This window comes from Fukomys damarensis, unplaced genomic scaffold (assembly GCF_012274545.1).
Source record: "Fukomys damarensis isolate Sample0158 unplaced genomic scaffold, DMR_v1.0_HiC HiC_scaffold_8, whole genome shotgun sequence".
Classification (NCBI taxonomy): domain Eukaryota; kingdom Metazoa; phylum Chordata; class Mammalia; order Rodentia; family Bathyergidae; genus Fukomys; species Fukomys damarensis.
The window spans coordinates 6585498-6607995 of record NW_022900920.1 but is presented as its reverse complement, the minus strand read 5'-3'; the positions used below and the strand labels follow the sequence as shown (position 1 = coordinate 6607995).

Below are 22498 nucleotides of genomic sequence, written 5' to 3'. Positions count from 1 at the left end.
AGGTGTGGCCTGTGAGCGGACAGCACTGGTCCTGCGGCCACAGAGCTTGCACACACAATCTGGAAGAGCCCTGTAGGAAACGTGGATGCTGCACATGGCCCTTGCACAGGCTGGGACTGAGACTGAGTCTTAAGTCATTTGCTCACAGGCCCCAGCTGATGAGGTTGGCTGGGTTTGGAGCTAGGCCTGGGCTCAGAGATTACCCTCTTTGTTCACCGACTTGTAAGTTTGTTCTAACAAAGTAGGTACTCGAAGAGGGATGAGGGCAAATGAATTTAGGGGAAAGCATTTTAAAAATAAAAATACCACTAGGTTGTGGGGTGCCTGCAGGCATTATCCTGGGCCCCGCACTTGTCTCAGCCTTGGGAGGCCAGTCACCCCAGGAGCCAAACGTGGTGGCTTTGGAGATCTTGTTCCTGACCCTGGGATTGTTAGTGCTCCCTTCCCATTTCTCCTCAAACCACTTGGAGGTCTTGTTCTAATGGGGTGCAGGTATTGGGCAGGCACTTGGAAGCTGGCCATTCCTCCAGGATGTGCTTGGCATTTTCTATACCATGAGTGCAGTCAGGCAGGTATGTTTAACATAGTCACAGATGTTTCTTCAGTCCTTTGTTTTAATAATGTTCCCTGTGTGTGCCTGAGAAGACCAGAGGATGCCTCTGTGGCTCCTTACTTGGGGGTAAGTCTCCAAGGCCTTCCCAAGGTTGTCCTGAGCCCTAGCCTTCACCCCTTCCCCCAGGTGGTAGGGACTTCTCCTGTGGGGAGGTCAGCTTGCAGTTGGAGAGTTGATTTTTAAAAACATATCAAACTAATTTTAAGACTTACAAAAATTTTCAAAAGTAGCATAGAAAGTTTCATATACTCTTCATTCAGCTTCCTCTGATGCTAGCATCTTCATGACCACAAAGTGCCTACGCTAGGCATTCACTTTAGTGCAGTGTGAAAACCCAAACAAAGTCTGCAGCTCACCAGTTCTCCACTAAGGCCCTTTTCTGACTGGGTCCCCCATGGCATGTAGTCCTCATGTCACCTCAGTGTCCTCCATGCAAGAGTGGTTTTTCTGTCTTCCCATATCTTTTGTGACTTTGACACCTTTGCGTAGCACTGATCCACTATTTTGTGGGATGTATCTTAATTTGGATTTTTCTGACATTTGGGTTTGGGGCAAGAATACCTCGGAGGTGACATCACGTCTTTCTCTGTGCTGCACATCACAAGCTCATATGTGCTTGACCTTGATCCCTGTTCAAGGTTGCATCAGTGTTTCTCCTCTACAGTCTCACTGCACCCCCCCTCACATCAGTAGCTGATCGGGCCTGAGGGAGTGACCTGGAGGCTTACACGTACTGATCTCTGCATCTAGTAGATCATGTCTGCCACAAGTGGGCCTGCTGGTGATATCCCATCAGGAGTCTTTGTCACTGAGTTCTTTTATCTAATATTCCCCAAACTGCTTTTGCCCATTCAACCAAAACAATAGTTTATTAATTTAAGAGGGGAAAAAAGGGCTGTTGAATCCTTTTACCTAATGGAGTGACCTAATAGAATGACAAAACTTATATAAGTGGATTTTTCAGGTTTTGGAGCAGTTGGGGTCCCTGGGCTCTGCCTGGTGGTATAGGTCACTTGCCTGTGGCCAGCAGATGTTATGATGGCTGTATCACACCTCAGGCTCAGGCTGTCACACACTGAGTGGTGATGAACCTATGGCTCATGGGTTCATGTGCCACAGTGGGCTGTTTGTATTTTTGAAATCTCTAAAAGGTTCACTGTCACTGCATCATAAAGGAATGGCTGTGTCCTGGGACTGCAGCCCAAGATGACTTGTGTTCCTCCTTCTAAACAGATCTGTTAATTCATGACACAGGTGCTTCTTGCTAAAGAGACTGTTATTAGAAGTAAAATTAGAATGACCTGTTCCTCATCCTTGACCCTGAAATATCATGTCCTCTTGTAAGCTTTTGCTCCTTTATCTGTTGCAACAATGTCAAGACCATAGCAGCTCTAAAAAAAAACTGTGCTGAAGGGCCAGGGATTTAGCTCAGTGGTGCCACACCTGCCTCAAAAGCACAAGGTCCTAAGTTTGATCTCCAGTACCAAAAACAACCAACAAACAAAAGCAAAAAGACCTGCTGAAACCTGACCCCTTCCCACTCAGTTCTTTTACAGGCCTTCTCTATCCTTGTCCAATGTGCACATTGTTTCCTACATTTTGCATAATATTACAGACATAATTTCATGTTCTTCATTTCTTTAACACTATATATTATACCATGCCAAATTTTTACTTTTGCTAGCATCTTTTTTTTAGTAATTTCTCCAGTGTTCCCTATATGTATACAACTTTAAAATATGTATTCAACTTTAAAATATGTATTATATCACTTCTAGGAATACAAATACATACACAATTAAATATGCTTAAGATTATTTTCAGAGCTTGATTATAGCAAAAAAGTGACAATAATTTAAATGTTCATAGATGGAAATGGCTTCTTGTTATAGCCAAACTATTGATTACCTAAGTGACTATCCAGAAGTTTAAGATAGGTCTCACATCTCCCAAAGTGAAGTTAAAACAACAGGAATTTCAGAACATGTACATAAACTCGTACTTGTCTAGAAGAATATACTGCAGATTGCTGACCTTGGGAGAGCAGTGTACTGAGGGGGAGGAGTGAAGGTGTAATTAACAGTTTCAGCTGTACTTCTAAATCCATGAGTCTGTATGTGTTGATCTTGCTGCTTCTTTAAAATGAAGAAAAATGAGCCTTCTACCTTGAGAAGGACCAACTTGAATAGCAGAGGACTGGGCTCATGCACTGCCTGTGGGGACTACTGCAGTAGTAGGGGTAACTGGTGAAACGGCAGTGGCACCAAAGGCCAGAAAAAAAATGGCCATTAGTTCCTAATATTCTTGTGATTCCTGAATGGAGGCCAGAGAGTGGGAACCATGACCCTACCATGTCTGTACCTGCCCAGACACCGACAAAAGATTTTTATGGCCCTAAATACTATAATCAAAATCCAGAGATAGGGACAATATTTGTGACAAGATGTTGATATCTATCTAGTGTATAAAGAATGGCTACCAATTGATATTGAAAATCCAAAGACTCCAATAGAAACATGAGTAAAGCGTAGGACAGTTCATAAGAGAAAACCTGAAGGACTACAAGAAAGTTTACATAAATAAGCCCAGGATTTGCACACTGGTGATAGGGAACCAGTTACCTGCCCAGGATCCATGCTGCATCCATGCTGCAGGATAAAGGGAAGTTCTTAGCCTTTGCCAACATCTGTAGTTTGGCAGGAGGACACGAGAGGGCGCCAGGACCTTGTGCATGGTCTGATGGTTGCTTGGTGAAGCCCAGTATACTGGTGCCCGGGCACTGTGGGCTGGGCCTATGCAACAGCGGGGGTGAGTTGGGGTGGGTGGCTGGGTGCGAGCTTTGCAGCCTGGCCCTGGGGTGTGCCCAGGTGCCCTACATATGCCTCAGTAATCCATAATGTACAGGTCCCCCTCCTCATGCATTTGATAAGGTGGGATCTTGCAAGGCTTTGAGTGCTGAAATGTCTGCAGAGAAAAGACACGAGTGTATGATACACTGCCCTCTTCTAAAAAGCACACATTTCCATTTTTCCATATTGTACGATAACCAGCATCTTTACCAGTGACCTTTGGTCTGCAATTACATGCTTGACGCTCCCCATGTAAAACTTGGTGTAGAGCCCTTCACAGCTGCTTATGGCTACACATATCATCTTACCACATCATGGCCTTCCATTGATTCCTTTTGTTCTTATGAGAAAATTAGATATTTGGATACTTCTCCATATTTTGTAGTAATGGTAAAATATGTCTTGGTGAGCTTCTTTCTAACTACTTGGTTTTAATTAAAAATTTTTAATAAATTTCTTTTAAATTTTATTGGTACAATTAAGGTATACAATGTAATGACATTTATCATTGGAAATTTGCACCTTTACATAATCCATCTTGGTTCTTATTTCTTATTTGTATAAATTTTTTATTAATTTTATTGGTACATTTAAGGTATACAATGTTTAATTTTGTGTGTGTGTACTGTAGATGAACTTGGGACCTTGTACTTGCAATGCAGGTGGTGGCACCACTGAGCTAAATCCTAGGCCCAGAATTTTTTTAATGTCTAATTTTAAGGTGGGGGGGTACTTAGATTTAGCATTATGCATTTCTTCCTGCTGGAATAATCTTTGGAAAGATCTTGATCCTTGAAAATATGTCAGTGAACAGACTTAATTCTGCTGTGTCCACGGCCCTGTATACATCCAGTTGGTTGTTAGGCTTTTCTAAGTGCCTGACAGGACTGGGCTTAAAATGACAATGCAGGCAGGAAAGCCTCAGCCCTGGTAATTCACTTGCTGGGGAAATCAAGCAGTGTTGGGTAGGGCCTAAATCAGATTTACAAAACCCGAGACTGGAGTAGCCCCTGGCAGGAGGTTCTTCTGCCTGAATCCTCCCACCTGCCACAAACTGTTTTAGTCATCCTTTGAGTCTGACAATTTCCCCAATACACAGACATGTATGCACACCCCACCATACGAATGTCTACACACTCACATTGACACACAGACCAAAAGCTCCCTGAGGTCAGGGTCAGTCTGACTTTCCAGTTTGTCCACTGGAGCAGTAGCACTGGGAATATCAACTTTGGTGAGTCAACACCTTCTTGTCTGTGCTGCACCTCAGGAGAGTAAGGGGACCCAAGTCTTTCCAGGCTCTGGTGCTGATGCTATAGACACAAGTTGGAGCTCCCTGTGTGGAAGTGATGACCCCTGCGGGAAGCTGGCTGCTGCAGCAGAGGGATTAGAGGTAACCAGGAAACATGAGCTTTAAAAGTAGAAATAGAAAAAAAAAAGTAGAAATAGAAAGCTCAGGTCATCATGCGTTTGTGACAGGGAAAACAGACAGTGCTGGAGGAGGTGATGTGGAGCAGGACTGGAGATTCCTCAGTGCAGGTGACAGCCAGAGGAGCTGCAGTAAATATCCTGGAGCTGTTATACCTTCTGACATGAGTAGGGAGGGTCCTGAGACAGCAGCTGTCAAGAGATGGGAGCCAGTTTCTAACCAGCCTTCCAGGTGAAGAACATGCAGAGAGGAGAGGAAGAGCCAGGGTGTTGGGCAATGAGCTGGGTATTTCTGTAGTGACCAGAGAGTGGGGCAGGATATCCAAATAGGACCTCTAAAGGATGCTCCTGGGTGACCAGAAATCTGAGTGGTGTGTGTACAGGTTGTCAGAAATAGGGAGACTTCCCAGCACAGTGGTGATGTCTAAATACCTCACCCGCAATGCTGTACCTTATAAGTGATAAGAAATCTGTTTTGATGTAACAGAGTGGTCTGTTGCTCCTTACAGAGAGTTTGTTGGTCTCTGTTCCTGGCTAGGTCACCCCTGCCTGTTCACGTTTCCCTCTTACCATGTTAAGTCCCCCTACTGCTACCGTCACCATCACCCATGCCCAGCAAAATCAGAAATCAGCCCAAGCTGCTGTGACAGCCTAGTAGAAAGGCCAGGGACTGTCCTGGAGAGACAGTTCAAACAGCAGCAGAACTGCCTCTGCCTTTTTAAGCCCCAATCCTAGGACCCCCATGGGAACAGCAGATTTGGTACAGCTTCTCACCAGCAGATATACCTCTGGAAGCTGTTGCTGCACTGGGCAGTGCAGTGGTCTTTATTGGAGGAAATAACACTGGCCTTCTAAATTTTCAGTTATTTATACTGATTGTTTATGCCATGGGTCCCATGGGTGAGTTGTAAGTGCAGATTTTCTAAGTAAGCTTGTTCTTTGTTCTTTTCCCCTCACTTTATTTTAGTGCTTACATATTAGCTTGAAATTTAAAAATAATTAAGTAATTTTAAAATATATTCACATCTGTATAAAACACTTGGGACCTGTTTTCAATAATGTATTCTCAGTTGTGTGACAGTTTCAGGGGCTGTCACAGGATCTGCCCGGCCACTGCTTGACCTCTTCAGGGGGAAGAAAACATTGATGCACGGGGCAGATGTGCTTATGTTAAAAGCAGATTTTTCCTGAAAACATCTTGTTGTGTATTCCTAGGTGGCATCAAAGATTCCATTTGCTACACATATGATAGATCATGGGAGGATTCCAGTGAGTCCACAGGGCAAAAAGAAACATGGCAAAGAGAGCTTGTCACAGGCATGTGAAGAAATAAGGTCGGTGACTAAGACTGCAGTTCAGTCCTTCCATGGCTCTGCCCTGCTCACTGGCACATGCTTTTGTCCATCTCACGAGCACATGCTGAGTGCCCTGAATGTCCAGACCTGCAGGGGGACACCGGGTGGAAGGGTGATTCTGAAAGACATGGTCCCTGCCCTCAGGACCTACCTTCTGTAGCCAGCCACTGCTAGATGATACCAGGACTTAGAAGGTTACACAGGCTGTCTGCAGAGTTGCTGCTGCTTGGCCCTAATCCTGCCCAGTCTTCCCATGCCTGGAAGTCTAATCTCATGCTTAACCCAAGATTTTTATCTTTTTTGGTACTGGAAATCAAACTCAGGACCTTACACTCACCAGACAGGCATATTGCCACTGAGCTAAATCCCCAGCCCAGCCCCAGATTTTTTAGACCTGGTCCTGTGACGAGGTGCTAGAAAAGGCTTTTAGGGCGCCAATCACAGGATAAACTAGATAGAAGAGAGGTCTGTGGGGCTGTGAGGCTGGGTGTTCACCGAAGTGGAGGAGATAGGGACCGTGGACAGATCAAGAGGTCCCAGTAGAAGGTCAACTTGTGAGTGCTGAGATGATCTAGGATTTGAGTCTCTGGTCACGTGATGGCTGGACTACAGGGCTGTTGTCCTGAGAAGCCAGGTCAAGAGCTCTGGAGAGCAGGGAGAGATATCAGGGAAGTGTGGTGCCAACCAGACGGGGAGAAGAGGAGAGTGGAAGACCTGGGCTTGGCCTTGAGATCCCTGTAGGGTTGTAGAGCAGGTGCTGAGGAGGGCCCATGGGGCAGGAGGCCAACATTCAGCAACAGACTCTCAGTCTCTCTCTGCCATCCTAAGTTGTATTTACAATCAAAGAAGGAAGGCCTCAAAGTCCAGAGCCCCAGTTATTTATTTATTTATTTTGGTTTTTTGAGACAGGGTCTCACTATGTAGTTGAGACTGACCTGGAACTCACTATGTAGCCCAGGCTGGTCTCGAACTCACAGCAGTCCTCCTGCCTCAGCCTCCTAAGTGCTGGGATTACAGGGTGCGCCACCACGCCTGGCTAGAGCCCCAGTATTAACAGAAATATTTAAAAAATCATAGTGTAATGTAATTTTGGTTGCTGTTCAAAGATTTAGTAAAGCTGTGTTTTTCTTATGAAAACAGAGACAGGCTGTCTTCATATGGCACAATAAGCAGTGTCCTAAACATGGACTGTCTCATGTGGAATTGAAGGTTTTAAGTACTCAGTGTGGCCCTTCATCTATAACTTGTCCATGACGGGGCTATAATTTGTTTTTCTCGTTGGGGGCTATAATTTGTTTTTCTCGTTGCTGAGCAGCTCTGATTTGAATTCCATTGTCTGATGTTAAATAGCTACCAACAGTGATTAAAGCCTCCCCGACCATGGGACAGTTATGCATATACTACCAGTGGTTCAAGCTGGCAGAACATCGAAAATCATCTGAGGAAGGAAAGGGAGAAGCAGTAGGACCTGGGGCTTAGCATCTGGAGGAGAGGGGTGCAGAGCCCAGGGGAGCTGTGGTGCAGCCCTCAGAACTACATGTGGTCTGAAGGAAAAGGAAAACTGTCCTCAGCCGGAATAGGACCTGCTAGGACTAGATGCCTCATGTCCAAGCACATTGAACTGCCTTGTATTCTCAGTCCTTCCCGAGTGGCAGCTGATCTGGAGGAAAAGATAAAGCGGCACATACAACAAATGCATTCACACAGGAGCTTCCAGGGTGCACCGGAGCTGCAGGAGATGAAGACAGCCACCCAGGACTTGAACATTGTGAGTATTTGTCAGCTCTGTTGAAGAACTTGTTTCATTAAGCCAGATGTGTGGGTCGTACCTGTTATCCCAGAATTCAGGAGGCTGAGGCAGGTAGATTATGAGTTCAAAGCCAACCTGTCTATGTAGTTCAAGGTTCAAGCCTAGCCTGGTCTGCCTAACCAGATCTTGTCTTTAAAAAAAAAAAAGGGACAAATAATTTGATTCATTAAAATGAAAGTACCTTTACCTCTGCCTCTGTGGAGTGCATGCTAACACCGGGCTGTAGGACATTTCAGAATTACCATTTGTCTGATGAGAAGAAAATGTCCCAGCTGTGTTACAAGCCCTCGGATGTGCTGGAAACCAATAGTACCCACATCTGGGCATTCATGGCAGCAGCTGCCTGGGGACAGGAACAGGGACCATTCCCCTTCACAATGCCAGGGGTCCTTGCTTGAAGCTTTGCAGCTAGGAGAACAGGCTCAGATCTAGGCCTTAAGGGTTACAGCAGCTGCCTGCAGTGTCAATGTGGCTAGTGACTCTGAAATACGAAGGCCAAAGTTCATGGAGATCCAAATACTGCTGCCCTGGAAGCTGCCTAGACAGAGTTGTCCCTGAATCACTGCCCAACTAACTGCTGATGGGTAGTTAGCACCTGCCTAGCACTTACTTGGTGCTGAGATGTCCTGACCTATGACAGCAGCTCAGTGAGATTGGAGGGCCCTTTTCTACCCTGCCTGGGACATGGGCAGCCCGTCCAGCTGGTCCCAGGAAACAACTGCCCTCCTGACAGCGATCACCTAAGTGCCTGTGTCCCCACTCACTCACCCACATTGGACATTGGCCTGTTCTCCCAGATCACCAGGGCCCTAGCCTGGAGGGCTCTCTCACATCAGTGTGCCCTACGCCATGCAGCCATTTTGAGGCCATGTTCCTAGGTCAGGCTGCCCCAGGTTAAGAAGCTCCAACATGGAATAGGAAGTCTTCTGTCCCCATCGGGTGGGCTCTATTTCTGTTGTCTTCAAACCAACAAAAGAAAATGTTGATGAGGATGCAGAACAACAGCAATCCATGCAGAACCTAAGCCTCCAATGATGGATGCTCCTCTCAGAAAAATATATCCAACTGGTTTTCACCTGCTGTCATCTGGGCCTTTGGTGTAGCAGTTGAGCCTATCCAAGGCCAGCATGTTTTGCAGGAAGGAAGCCACCTGGAAGTGCAGTGTTAAGGTCAGCAGATAAAAATGACAAGATGCAAGATGATTCATTCCATACACCCAAACATAGGAATATAAAACTAGGAAGAACGGGATTGAAAGCTGCAAGTCTGTAGCAATTAGATCCCCAGGAGGGTCTGATTGTCTAATGGTCCATTGGCTCCACTGGTCAACCCAGTGGGTTTTTCCCCTCCCTAGAGAAATAGAGTGATCAAATGCCAAAGGCCTAGTAACAGTGGACACATGTTACCTTCCCAAACCCCGAGAAAGGCACATGTACACACCAGTGTATTAGGCTATACTAGGGGCTGGCACATCCTCTTTAGCCCTCTCAGCTGGCTGAAGCAAAAGCCACATGGGTATCCCCTGAAAATAGCCCTGTCCTGAGTGGTCAGAGTGACCAACCTGCCAGTATCCACAGTATCTATTCATGGTTTCAGGGCCTCATCCTGAGCTAGAGAGAGAGCATAGGTCTATGGGGAGAGTCCCATTGTGAAGGAGGGGCCTCAGCAAACCGGCTGGAAAAGTGAGCTTCAGATACTGAAGACAAAATTAAAAATCACAAGCTAGCATTAAAATCCTCTGGGTGATAATAGGAAATACTGCTACTGTGAAACACAAAGCTATTAGGAAAACCACACTTTGATACCCCAGAACTCTTAGAGGTAAATTAAAAAGATGACAATTTTTAAAAATTTAGCTGGGTGCAGTGGTGCACCCCTGTAATCCCAGCATTCAAAAAGTTGAGGGAGGAGAATCACAGGGCCAGTCTGAGCTACAAAGTGAGATCCTATCTCAAAATAGCAACAACACAATTTTTTAAAAAATTAAATCAGTAATTGAAGAGGATTGATCCAAGAGGTTCAGCATCCACCAACAGGTATTCAAGAGAGACTCTAGATAAATGGAAGGAGAGGGAGAAATTAGTTAAAAAAAAAAAAAGTTTTCCACAAACAGATGTGGTTTCAGATTGAAAAGCCCACCATGGCTCGACATTGTGACTAAGACAGGTGACAACTCTGAGATCAGACTTCCATGGTCAGGGATCAGTACAAAATAAATGCATTTCCAGATACACATGCACTCAGAAGTGTTACTTTCCGCACAGCCTATTTCTGCAAATGCATTCTGTCAAGTCAGGAGTTGGGGTAAATGGTGCAGGAAAATGGAGCCTCAGGCCACCTGTTAGCAGGCACTGGAGGCCACTGAGCTAAGGTCACTCCCAGAGAGACAAAATCTAATCAGGAGGAAAGAAGCATTATGGGATTTTATAGTTTGGGACACTGAATGACAGGCACATCGGAAACAGTAAAATTTCTAAAAGGAGGCAATAATTACTTCCACACACACAAAAAATCTCCCACACAGGAATTTGTACATGCATAAAAATAATCGATGCATACTTATTGAATAAGTAGCAAATAATGTTCCCCTAATTTTAGTGATAGAAACCTACTGATTATGCCATAACTGCATTAAGGAGAGGTGGTTGTAGGAGTCTTAGCAATGCTGGGCTAGAGGTAGAGGTACAGCTGTGCCCCTGGGCAGACAAAAAGGAGTAAGGTGGGAAGGCCGTAGGGCTCCCCTTCTGGGGTGGGAAGGTGTGGCCCTACAGATGCAGGCACCCAATTCAGAAGTGGAAGAGCCTGCTCATTGGCCACTGGTGACTTGATTCATGTGTGACAGCAGTGCTCCCTCCATTTTATCTTGTTCTGGACAGTAGCAGGGCTAGGACCGTGGAATGTGAAACAGAAAGCATGCACCTAAGCCCAGACACGGTTCTTTCTTTTCCCTGTTGGGAACACACTGGTCCTTGGTTTCTGTGTCCATGGCTCCGTCAGATCTCAGGGCAGTTGCAGGTCTCAGGTGGGACCACGAATGTGGCATATTCACCTGAGGGTGGTACCAGTTTCCACGGCATTCTCTGCTCACCCATTCATGCAGATTGCAGCTGCACAGGACACCTGTGTGGGGCCTGTTGAGGACACTGAGATGAGTGGTCCACACAGTTGATGCCCTCGTGTGAAGGGACAGCAGGAGAGCTGGCTGGAACAGGCTGCACAGGCCTTATCTCAGAGGAGGCTGCACCATGGCTCAGACTCCTGGCTATCCTAGGGTTGGGGGCCGGTTCTGCTCATCCTCAGGTACCCCTGGTGTGTCGGGGGATTCATTTGAACCTGGAGAGGACAGCATGGAAAGTCCTGCTTTCTCACTTTCCTTCCCTTCCTTTTCTCTCCAAAGGCCAAGAAACTGCAGGATGAAGTAATGAAACTAAAATTGGAATTAAACAAAGAGCATCCGTTTGCAACTCTCACCGGAAACCTTTCACTTCACTCACCAACATCATGACCTCAAAATATATTTTTTAACACAAAATATTAGGAAGATGTTTGTAGTACCAATGTGAAGCTTCTTTAAACATGAGGAACCGACTCATCTCTTGTGTGGCGGTTGGGACTAGTGTTAGGGTATTCAGTGTTTTTATGATTTATTTCACAGGCAGCCCCTTGTTTTTAAATAAATCTGTGTTCCTTTCCTGAGGCTGTGAAAGGTTTAAGTATCATTAAAAGAATGAGGATATTACAGACAAACCTATTGTTTTCATTTGTTATCTTTTTCTGCCAACCCAGCTGACAAAGTCATTTGAAAGTCAGCATCAATCCTCCCTCTCCCTTACTCCATGCAACCGAGTCACAAATATAGTCATAGTTCTCATTAACCTATTTGTTTTAGTATAGGAATCTAGTTTGCTTGACTTCCTGCCACAGCAGGAGTCCCTGAAGGTTGTCCAGAAGGAAGGAGTGACAGCCACAGGGGTTTGGGTAAGAGCTTTTCCTGTTCCCTGCCCAGGAAAGGTGTTTGCTTACGTACTAGACCCTTCAACTGCACAGTGAAATCCAGCCCAGGGCATGCCTCTGCCTGCAGGGCTCCAGACCATCCCCTGGCTGAGCAGACCTGCATTTGACCTCCCCTCTGCCCAGGCTGCTCTTGTGCTATGCAACTTAGGCTCTTACACTGAATGTTTAAGAAGGGTGTTATTAAAGATGGGCCTTGTCCTGAACACATCTTTAACAAATGTCAGACTTCCAGACTTTGTTTCCTTTTGTGTCAGTTTTAGAAAATAAGTTTTTCAAGGAATTTTTCCATTTCATCCAAGTTGTCAAATATGTATTAGCACAAAATTCTTCATAAAATTCTCCATTATCAGTCTTCCTAAGGATTTATCAATTTTTTAGTCTTTTTTAAAAATACCATTTTTTTGCTTCGTTGAGTTTTTATGTATGTTTCCTGTTTCATTGGTTTCTCTCTACATTTCCTTCTATTTTCTAGAGTTTATCTGGTGCTTAGAGAAAATTATCATTTTATCATTTCAAACCCCTCTGTGTGGTAAGTACTCTAAACTCCCAGTTCAAGAAGCCAGAAAATATATTAGTACCAAAATTTATCAGCTAGGACAACAAATATTTATTTCTCACCCAGTGTTTAAGGATCACAGTTTGGGAGCAGCTTAGCTGATGCTTCTGCTCAGGGACTCTTGTGAGTTGAAGTCAAGCTGCCGTGGAGGGCCCAGCTGGGTAGAGATTCTGCCTCCAAGTCACTTGAGGGGGTATTGATTAGATACCAGTCTTTTGAAGTGTGTGAAGACTTGCTTTATGGCTTACCTACCATGTGATGTATTTGGTAAATGTTTCATGTGCATTTGAGAACAATGTATTTTGTCACTGTTTGCCATAAGGGTCTTTATATGTCCCATCAAGGTGACCAATCAGATTGCTCAAATCTCCTGAATCCTTAATGATTTGTTTAAGTTTATTCAGTCAGGTACTGAAAGAGGTAAAACACCATATAATTGGGCTTTCTTTTCATTATCTAGCCTGCCAACCTTTGTCTTTTAATTAAAGTAATAGTCCACTTACAGTGAAAGTGATTGTACACGTGTTGATTTAAGTATACTTTCTTGTTATTTGTGCTGTGTCCCATGTTTTTATTCCTTTACTCATACTTTGCTGCTTCCCGAAAGATTTATAACATTTCCAACTCTGCTTTACCTCCTCTGTTAGGGTTTTTGTGATATCTTTTTGCATTATGTTGGCCAGGTGATTACAATATGCAGCCTTCATTTAATACAGCCTTTTAGTATCTCAGCTACTTCCTAAACAGTGCATTAACACTACAGAGGTAACCTTCACCTTCTGCTTCCCTGTTGGTGCTTTTGTGTTGTACATCTTCCTCGCACATGTTTGAAGTACCTAGGTGTAGGTACCATTTAGTGCAGTTCAATGTTGATGCATTATTATACATATTGATATCCTTTTCCCATTTATCCTTACTAGTGTTCTTCATTCTTTCCTGCATTTTCATGCTTCAACCATGACTGATTTCCACTCATACTTTTTTTAGTTTTTCTTTGTACCATTGTTATGGTTCACATTCATTCAGCTTTTGTATGTCTGAAAACAAATTTAGTTTGCCTTTAATTCTTCTTAGGATAGAATTCCAGGTTCACAGTTTTTATCACCTCCAAAGCTTTAAACGTCCTATTCCATTCTCTTCTGGCCCATGGGTTTTGTTAAAAATTCAAATTTTGTCATATTGCTGCTATTTTGAAGATACTGTATCTCCCCTTACTCACACCAGTACTGGAGATTAAACCCAGGGCCTTTTCACTGAGCTACATGGGTCTCCATCACTGAGTTGCTCGGGCTAGACTCAAACTTGCAGTCCTCCTGCCTCAGCCTCCCAGAGTGCAAGGATTATAGGCGTGTACTACCATGCCCAGCTGTTTCTAGCTTTCTTAAAATGTTTTTTTATGTTTGGTTTTCTGTAGTCTGTGTTGCACCTAAATGTGATTGTCTTTTTACTTATCCTTGCAATATACAGAACTTCCAAATCTGGGTATTTTCCCCTATTCTCTTTCTGGGACTCCAATATTGTTGGCAGAAAAACCAATGAGGTTTTTTAAACATCAAAAATATCAGGCTAAGAGCTGTGTACAGTGTATCTCAGTGCTACTGCTCATGCCTTGCATGTATAATTAGGCCCTGCATTTTATCCCAGCACATTCTGCCTTGAGGTACCTGAAGAGGACAAAGGCCAGAGCAATGACTGTGCTTAGCAGGTACTCTTTGCCAGCTATTTCTGCCAACTACTCATAACATCCCCAGCCACACCCCACAGCCACCCAAAACTCCACCCTCAGTAGCACAGTCAGAAGCCCTGGGGGAGTTCTACTTCCCAAGGAGGCTGTGCAGAAAAGATAGAGAAGTCCCAGAGACTCAGGATGCCCTGATTCCAGAATCAAGAGGACACGTTCACTCACAGAGAAGGCAGGAGAGATGGTACAGCCAGGAGAGGGTTTACTACCCACACCGCACATCCCCCAGGGAGAGCACCACACCACCCAGACACCCCAGATCTCCCAAGGAGAGAGGCCATCCACTTAACTCTGATGCACCAAAGAGACCATCTCACCCAGATACTCTGAATCCACTAGGGTGAGGGGACACCCCCATCCCATGCCACATCTACAGAATTCAAGGATACAGGAGCCAGTGAATTAATCGGCTGGTGGCAAGGCCCAGTCAGCAAGCAGCAGGCCAAGTTAGTATGACTGAGTCAGGGGTCTGGCTCTTCCAACTTGTGACATCTTCCATGCAAGACCCAGGAGTGGTTTGTCACAACACAATATATAATAGGGCAGAGGAAGACATTCTAAAGACCTCATTCTAAAGGAAGGGAAGTAAGGAGTTAGGGAAAGTAGCTGCTAGGTAATTTTCAAAAATAGGGCGGTGATTTAGCTAGGTGGTGTCACCGCCTGTCTAGCAAGTGCAACACCCTGAATTCAATCCCCAGTACAAAAAAACAAAAAAAGAAAAATAGCTGCCTGAGTACAAGAGAATGTAAAGGGAATTTAACAGAATAAAACAATATAGAGGAACCTTAGATGTAAAAGGAAAATAGTGGAATGAACAGCAATTTGATCAGGACAAATATAAAAATGAAAGAAGTAGGATCAAGCACATAAGTTTACCAAAAGTGCAAAGAAGTTGAAGCATTCTATTTGCTGTGATACAATGTTAACAGTCTTGAGTTTCACCTATGCTCTGTTCTCTGTTCACAGGAAACATACTTAAAGCACAGCGAACTTTAAAGACATTGCAATGAATAGAGTACAATTTGGGGCAGGGTGAAGGATGAGTGCCTGCTCTATAGTGATCGAGAGAAACCAGACAGGGGAGGCCCAAGAACAGGGGAGCAGAAGGGATTGGGAAGGCCTCTCAGTGGGCCAAGTGGCTGCCAATCTCTTTGGACATGCGCCTTGGCTTCTGCTTGCACAGGTGGTCAGAAGCACGCAGAGCGTTAGAGTCCTGTGGGAGGTCCCAGAGTTGCCCACAGGCACATCTGGTCTCCCTGAGTCATGTGCTGAGTCTGGCACCAGCAAGGGAGCTGAGGGCTGTCCTGGGGACAGGGTGAAATCTCTGGCTGCCTCATCATGTGGAGGAAAGTACCCTGCAGAGGGAGAAGCTAGCAGAAGTGTGGCGGGTCCTGTCAAGACCTATGAAGGCAGCAGTAAACTGAGTCTGCCTGAAACTGCAACCCAGCTCCATCCATCCCGCTCAAGCCCTCGACTAGATTAAAGTTGAAAACAAACAACTTCACCCTATTTTCTGCTAAGCAGTAGAGAGGGTTGGACCTCTCGGGAAAATGACCTGTCTGCAGTCTCCATTGTCTACTTATTTGTTCATATGCAGTGTTTGGCACACACTAAAATATTCGGAGACAAGTATAATATAGAAAATAGAGGAAAAGAAATATGAAATAGATGATGAGGTGGAGAATTTCAATAGGAAATTGACATCTATTAAAAAACACCAAGTAGAGCCAGGCGTGGTGGCGCATGCCTGTATTCCCAGCACTCGGGAGGCTGAGGCAAGAGGATTGCTGTGAATTCGAGACCAGCCTGGACTACATAGTGAGTTCCATGATTCCTTGTCAATCTCAACTACATAGTGAGACCCTGTCTTAAACATCCCCCCAAAACACCCCAAAACACCAAGTAGATATCCTCTACTAAAAGTAGAGTATTTGAAATATGGAACTCATTGAAAATAAAATTTATTTTTAAACAATCATTATGATTAATATGTTAAAGGCTCTGGTGGGAAAAGTGAACACCACACATAGATTTGGATTTTAGCAGAGATGGGAACTATAAAAATGAATTAAATGGAAATGCTAGAAATAAAATCAGGATATCAGAAATGAAGAATTCCTTGGTGGGATAATTAGTAAACAACTCAAATGAGGAGAGAAAATTGTGACAAGTGCCTAGTGTGCTGCTTCTAATCTTCACGACAATTGTCCTGAACCTCATATTTAATCCATGTTGTCTTTTTCCCTACAATAAAACCGGATTCTTTTCCATCCAGCACACAGAGCTGTCATAGGGCCGGGGGCTGAGGGATACAGATAAGCAGCTGCCCTTGCCCTGCCTCTAGGCCATGACAAAGGGCAGACTAAGCTATCATCTCAGGATGCCAAAAAGTCAGAAAAGGATTCTTTCCCCTGCCTTGACCAGGGAAACCTCACTTACACTTCATGTTCCTGGGTTCCTCAGAGTCCTGTACGCAACATGATTATCAGAAAGGAGGACCAAGCCCACAGCGGAGGGACAGCCCAGTCCAGGGCAAGGCCACTGGGACCCCCTGAGGCACCATCCAGGTGTCAAAAGGACACAGCAGACAGCCTACTGTGGACCTTGGGACAGGCCCCAAAGTAGAGTGCAAATCCCAAGCTACATAGCTGCTGCTATGACAGGCATGACCAGAAAGGGAAGGAGCTGGGGCTGGGCTGGAGGAGGTAACGGTTGTCAGTAAGGTGAGAGTCTGTTTTGGGCAGACTTACAGGCAAAAAGGGATTTTGCCCTCCCTCCCTTTGGTGGCCAGAAGAAACTAAGTGCTTTGCTGTCTGCTGGCACAGTGAGCTTGATGCAGAAGGCACAGAAGTGAGTGGGTCTCAGTGTCAGGTTAGATATTACAGCCTGCATCTTCCCATGTTCAGAAAGGCACATTTTCTGTCTGAGAAGCGGTGGTGTGGGCTCCAGGCAGAGCTCAGGCTTGGAGGGTATGGGGCAGAGCTGAGTGGGAAAGCCTTGCCCCAGCAGGAGACCACCAGCCTCTTCCTTCCAGGTGGGAACAAAAAGGTGACCCCAGTGCTGAGTGAAGGGCTGCACGGCCCTCTATCCTGGCTACAGATCTGAGGACCCTACAGATCCTGGCCTCCACACCCAGCCCTCCTGAGGACCCTTCTGGGCCTCCCCACTGTGAGCTTCTGAGGTTCAGGTAGAGGCTCAGCTTCCAGTGAAGCAGCCTGATGTAGTTGATAAGGATGAATGGAGTGGGATAGCTTCCTTCCCACAGTGACAAGGAGGAACAAGCACTCAGCACTCAGCAAAGTCCAGCAGGCCTCCCCATAGCCCCTTATGGGGCTTTATGGGGTAGGTGCAGAGCCACACCTGCTGAGAATTTAGAGAAATCCTACTGAGTGTGTTCAACAGGGTGTGCATAAGGGCCACTGCCTGGATTTCTACTCCATCTGGAAGGAGCACCATGCCTTATCTGCTCACAACTGCTGCCACATCTGCCACCCACTTGGCAACCTTGATGCTGACCAGGTACCTGCCCTGGAAGTGGGAGTCCAAGGGCAAGAGGTACGATTGTGCCCCTGAAAGCTGGGGCATGAAAATATTTATGTACTCCAAGTTTTTCTTCAGCAGTCCCTAGATATGAATAGCAAAACTAGTTTGTGAAATATCACAATATTTTTAGCAAAAGAAGCTCCACATTTTAGAATGAGGCTTGAGAACACACACACACACACACACACAGAGGATAGTATTCCTCCTGTCCTTAATGTTGGAACATAAAGGGTTAACTTCCAACAAGGATTTGGACAGTGTACAGACCCTGAAAACACCTTTGGAGGAGAGAGTTTCAAATGCCCATTGAGTAAATGAGATCTCAACCATCCTCAGTGACCCAAAGTCAGTTTTGTATGGGTTGAGCATGTAGAACATGTTCTTGTCATGGAGAACAGATATCTCAAGGGAGAAACAGAAAGGCCACTGAAAAAGAAAAGGGCCACAAATTGCTTTTCTTTTTGGGAACTAATCATTCAGGGAAGATTCCTTGTGCTCAATATGTCCTTGCTCAGATGCTTGCAAAATAGGGGCCTCTTGGATCTCAGGCTGGGGGAGAGTCAAGGCCCCTGCTGAGTGCTACCCTGGCCATGGGGGTTCTCAGGATGCAGAAGTGCACAGGTCATGGCTAGGTAGGGTTGTAGGGCAGCTCTCTGGAAGCACTCGTCTCCAGGGGAGTCAGTAGCTTCCCATGGCTTCAGCTAAATACCAATGGAGACAGAGCCTACACGGGGCATGTAGGCACAGGTTTCTTTCTCTAGCCCAGCCCTGACCACAGCACAGGGCCTCAGGGAATGGCGTGGGCCTGAGGTTCCCAATTCAGGCACAGGTTGTGGTGGTGGTGACAGTGGAGATAATGGTGCTGATGATGGCTATGGTAGTAATAGGAATGGTAGTGCTGGTGATAATGGTGATGATGGTGGTAGTATTTGTTGGTAATGGCAGGTGACTCTCACAGCTCCTTGCTGGAGGCTGGTGCTATGATAAAAATCCATTAAAATGACTCAGTCTGCACTACGAGCCTGTATGATAGGTAGCATCATTAGTCCCACTTTACAGGTGAGGACACTGAGGCACAAGGGATGTAGGTAGTCCCCAAAGGTCACATAGAGGATGACTCTAGTCTGGTTCAGAGTCCATGCTCTTAACCAGCTCTCTATAAAACCTCCAGCATAGCTCTCACAGGTTCTGTTTCCAGCCAGGCCTTTGAGGTGTTTCCTCACAAGAAAGCCCTATAACTATCCTAATACTGCATGAAACAGGAACAGGGCCCCAGACCAGCTCCTATAGGCTGGTCAGATAGAGCAAGTCTTGCAGACCCAAATTTCCCAAAGGCTTTTGGAACAGTGGGGAAAAAATCCTTCCAAGTCTCTGTGACCTTGGGCAGATCCAGGTTCTCTGGCTGTAAAGACTCACTTGAGGTCCTGCCTTAACATCACAGGACTGTCACCCAGGTTGGCCTCAAGGAAGCTTGCATTCCCTTTAAGATTCCGTGGGGAGGACTGGTGTGCTCCTGCACCTCACTCTACCCTGTACTCACAATGGCTGTTTAACAAAGATGGTCTCACCAGGTCTTGGTTCTCCAGGGCCTCATCCTATGCCTTTCCTCCCAACAACTGCCTCAGCATGAAGCCTCCCACAAAGCAGCCTAGGCCCAAGTATGGCCTCTGGGAGATGACTCCTGAGAAAATCTGTGTTCTCCAGTGCATGGCTATGGCCTGTGAGGCCTCTACACTGATCCCATCTCTGAAGTACTCCTCTAACAGGCTGCCTGGCAGGCCACCCACCCAGCTGGCCAGGACTGTTGAATTTAAGAGGTGGAAGCAAGTCCAGGTGTGTCTCTGTGTGTGTTTGTGTACATATCACTGGCTACCTAGCCAGGTAACCAGGGAAAGGTTAATGGTCATGGCAGCACCATCACAGGCATACGGAAGCCCCTGGAGGCTTCTGCCTCCTGGAAGAGACATAAGGCTAGTTATGTCATTCAGTCAGTGAGACTCTGGAAGGACCATTGCTGTGAGGGTCTGGGCTGACGTGTTGAAGGAAGGACCATTTGAGCCAGGACCTGAACGATGATTCACCCTGCCAGATGGAGGTATAGGCACAGGGCTGGTGAGTGGGGGACAGGCTGCTGTGGAAGGCAAATCCTGGAGCACAGACCAGGGCTCTGAGGGAAGGCACCCTGCTGCCATCCTTCTCCTGCTCTCTGAAGAGAACACTGAAGCACCTCCCCCAATTACACCCCTACAGCCTAGAGTCTTGGACACCTCTACTGCCCATTCTGCCAACTCCTGGTCATCCCATTGAGGCCCCAGTGAGAGCTCCACATGGTCTCCTGGGCACCCCCACTTTGTCTCCATCTTACCCTCCAAGGCCAGCCTTAGAGGGGCAAAAGTCTGGTGATTCTCAGGCCTGCCAACATGGTACAGCAGCCAGGGGGCCAAAAGCTGCAGGGCCTCAAGTCTACTGGAGTCAAAGCCTGGATGCCTAGGGAGGGGCTTCCCTTGGAAGCATGGCAAGCTTCTCTCCAGCCCCAATCAGGCAGCCCACGTGCTCAGGCCTTCTTCAAGGGATGGGCCAGCATGAGCAGGAAACTTTAGGGGATGCAGTGAATGCATAGGTCTGGCATCCCCAACTCAGAGGTGGGCAGGTGGAGTGAGGAACAGAGGTCATCTGCATTTTAATCAAGGACTCAGGACACCTGGGGAGTTACCAGGAAGCACATTCCTCACCAGAACTGACCAACACTTTTCAGAGGCCTCCGTCTGTCCATCCCACCCTCTAACAGACCTGTACTCCCCAAACTGTTAGGTCTCCCCTCTGCTAACATCTCCCTACACTTCCTGGACTGCCCTCTCCACAAACTCTGGAAACCCCCATAGCCTAGAAGCAAGAAGTGAGGGGAGTCAGTAGGGGGCTGTGGGCAGGACTGGCGTTGAAAGGCCACTACTTAAATTGCAAACCATCTCCCTGTCTGCTGTCTTTCTACAATATTCTACCTGGTGGAGAACAGCTTTTTAAAAATGACCTTCAAATTCATTTAAAAATACACAACACACAGCACAAACCAGCCAGCAGTGGCTTCTTCCTGGTCTCTTCCCCTTTCGCGCTTTGACCACCAGCCTGGGAACTTCCAGCTGCCTCCCTCAGTTCCTCTGGAATCCCAAGGACTTCCTCCGCCTCCAAACACCCTGGCCCCTCCTGGAGAGCCTAGCAAGTCCTTAGGTGTGTCGCCCACCACACCCGGAAATGCTCTTCCTGCAGACACCTGGGGAGTTACCAGGAAGCACATTCCTCACCAGAACAGACCCAGCATTTTTCAGAGGCATCCGTCTGTCCATCCCACCCTCTAACAGACCTGTACTCCCGAAACTGTTAGGTCTCCCCTCTGCTAGCCATCTCCTACACCCTTCCTGGACTGCCCTCTCCACACACAGCCTCTCTGCCTTGCTACCTCCAATACCATGCTGCCCGACTAGCCTGGAATCTATTCAACTCCAGGAGGTTGTGGTCTGTGGTGCTGTCCCCAGTGCCCAGAAAGGGCGGTGCTGTCCCCAACAGGCATCTGGAGCACGCAGGGAGAGGCGCTCAGTTGGCAACCGTGCTGAATGGGTAGTCAGCCTCCAGCCGGCCCCCTATCCCCACCTGGGACCTGTCATTTTTGCTCCAAAGTCATCCACCTCAGCTCTGGTGGAGGCAGCAATAAGCCTTCCCATCCCCCCTTCCCCGGGAACCCCGGGCTCTGTAGAGGACGGCACTTGAGTGGTGCCCGAGGTCCTGCGGCCTGTGACTCGGTCCAGGCTTCCTCACAGGCTCCCCACACCACGTCTGCCAGAGGGCGAGGTCGAGCGGCGCCACGGTGGCCCGACTGTCCCCGGCAACGCCAGGGGGTGGCGGCCATGCCGCAAGTCAGAGCAGAGCAGGGAACCCATTCCCAGGCTCAGAGGGGCCGAGGCCCAGCAGGCGGGTGATCAAGAGAGCTCTGCTGCTTCATTCCCGAGTCTCTAGTGCAGAGTTAGGGGCTGCAAGCCGTGCTTAGGGTCCTGGGCCGCTGGAACCAAGGTCACTGCAACAGGCCAAGTCCCTGGCAGCCCTAGGCTGTGGGGTCTGGGGCAGCCGTCCGGCGTCCGCTCGGCGCCACTACCTCCTACTCTCCCCAGCTTTTTGCCTGGGCGGGCGAGCTGAGCGCGCCGGGAGCCCCGCGCTTACTCTGGGAAGGTGGCTCTTCCCGTCTTTGGGCGGGGAGTCATCAGGATTTATGGGTGGGGTTCCCCCCAACCCCCTCGGTCCCTGAGTCACACTTCCGAGGCCTCCGGGCGGAGTTACCCTCCTAAATCCTGGGGCCCGGCACTCCCCACCCCCACTGCACAGGGCGGCCCTAAACCCAGCTTGAGTCCTCCGAGCCCAGCGAGTAGTCCGGCGCACAGCGGGTGGCTCAGCCCCGCCCCCTCCCACGCTGTGCGGGCGACTCCAGGCAGTTGTGGGTGCGCGTCTGCGCCCCTTGTCTCCTCCGCCCGCCCGCCCGGCTTCCTGCCCGTGCCGCGAGGGACTTTCTTTCCTTAGTGCCCCGTGGCCACTAGAGCCCCGGG

General features: G+C 47.3%; 1 protein-coding gene across 1 annotated transcript in view; it reads left to right on the top strand.

The window, feature by feature from the left end:
• Positions 1-12424, top strand: part of Lrrc27 (leucine rich repeat containing 27) — a 33712-nt gene extending 21288 nt beyond the window's left edge. Inside the window, 3 exon segments of the mRNA XM_033761334.1 lie at positions 6106-6224; positions 7884-8013; positions 11453-12424. Of these exon segments, the coding sequence (XP_033617225.1) occupies positions 6106-6224; positions 7884-8013; positions 11453-11593 (390 nt within the window). The 3' untranslated portion in view covers positions 11594-12424.
• The last annotated feature ends 10074 nt before the right edge of the window (positions 12425-22498 follow it).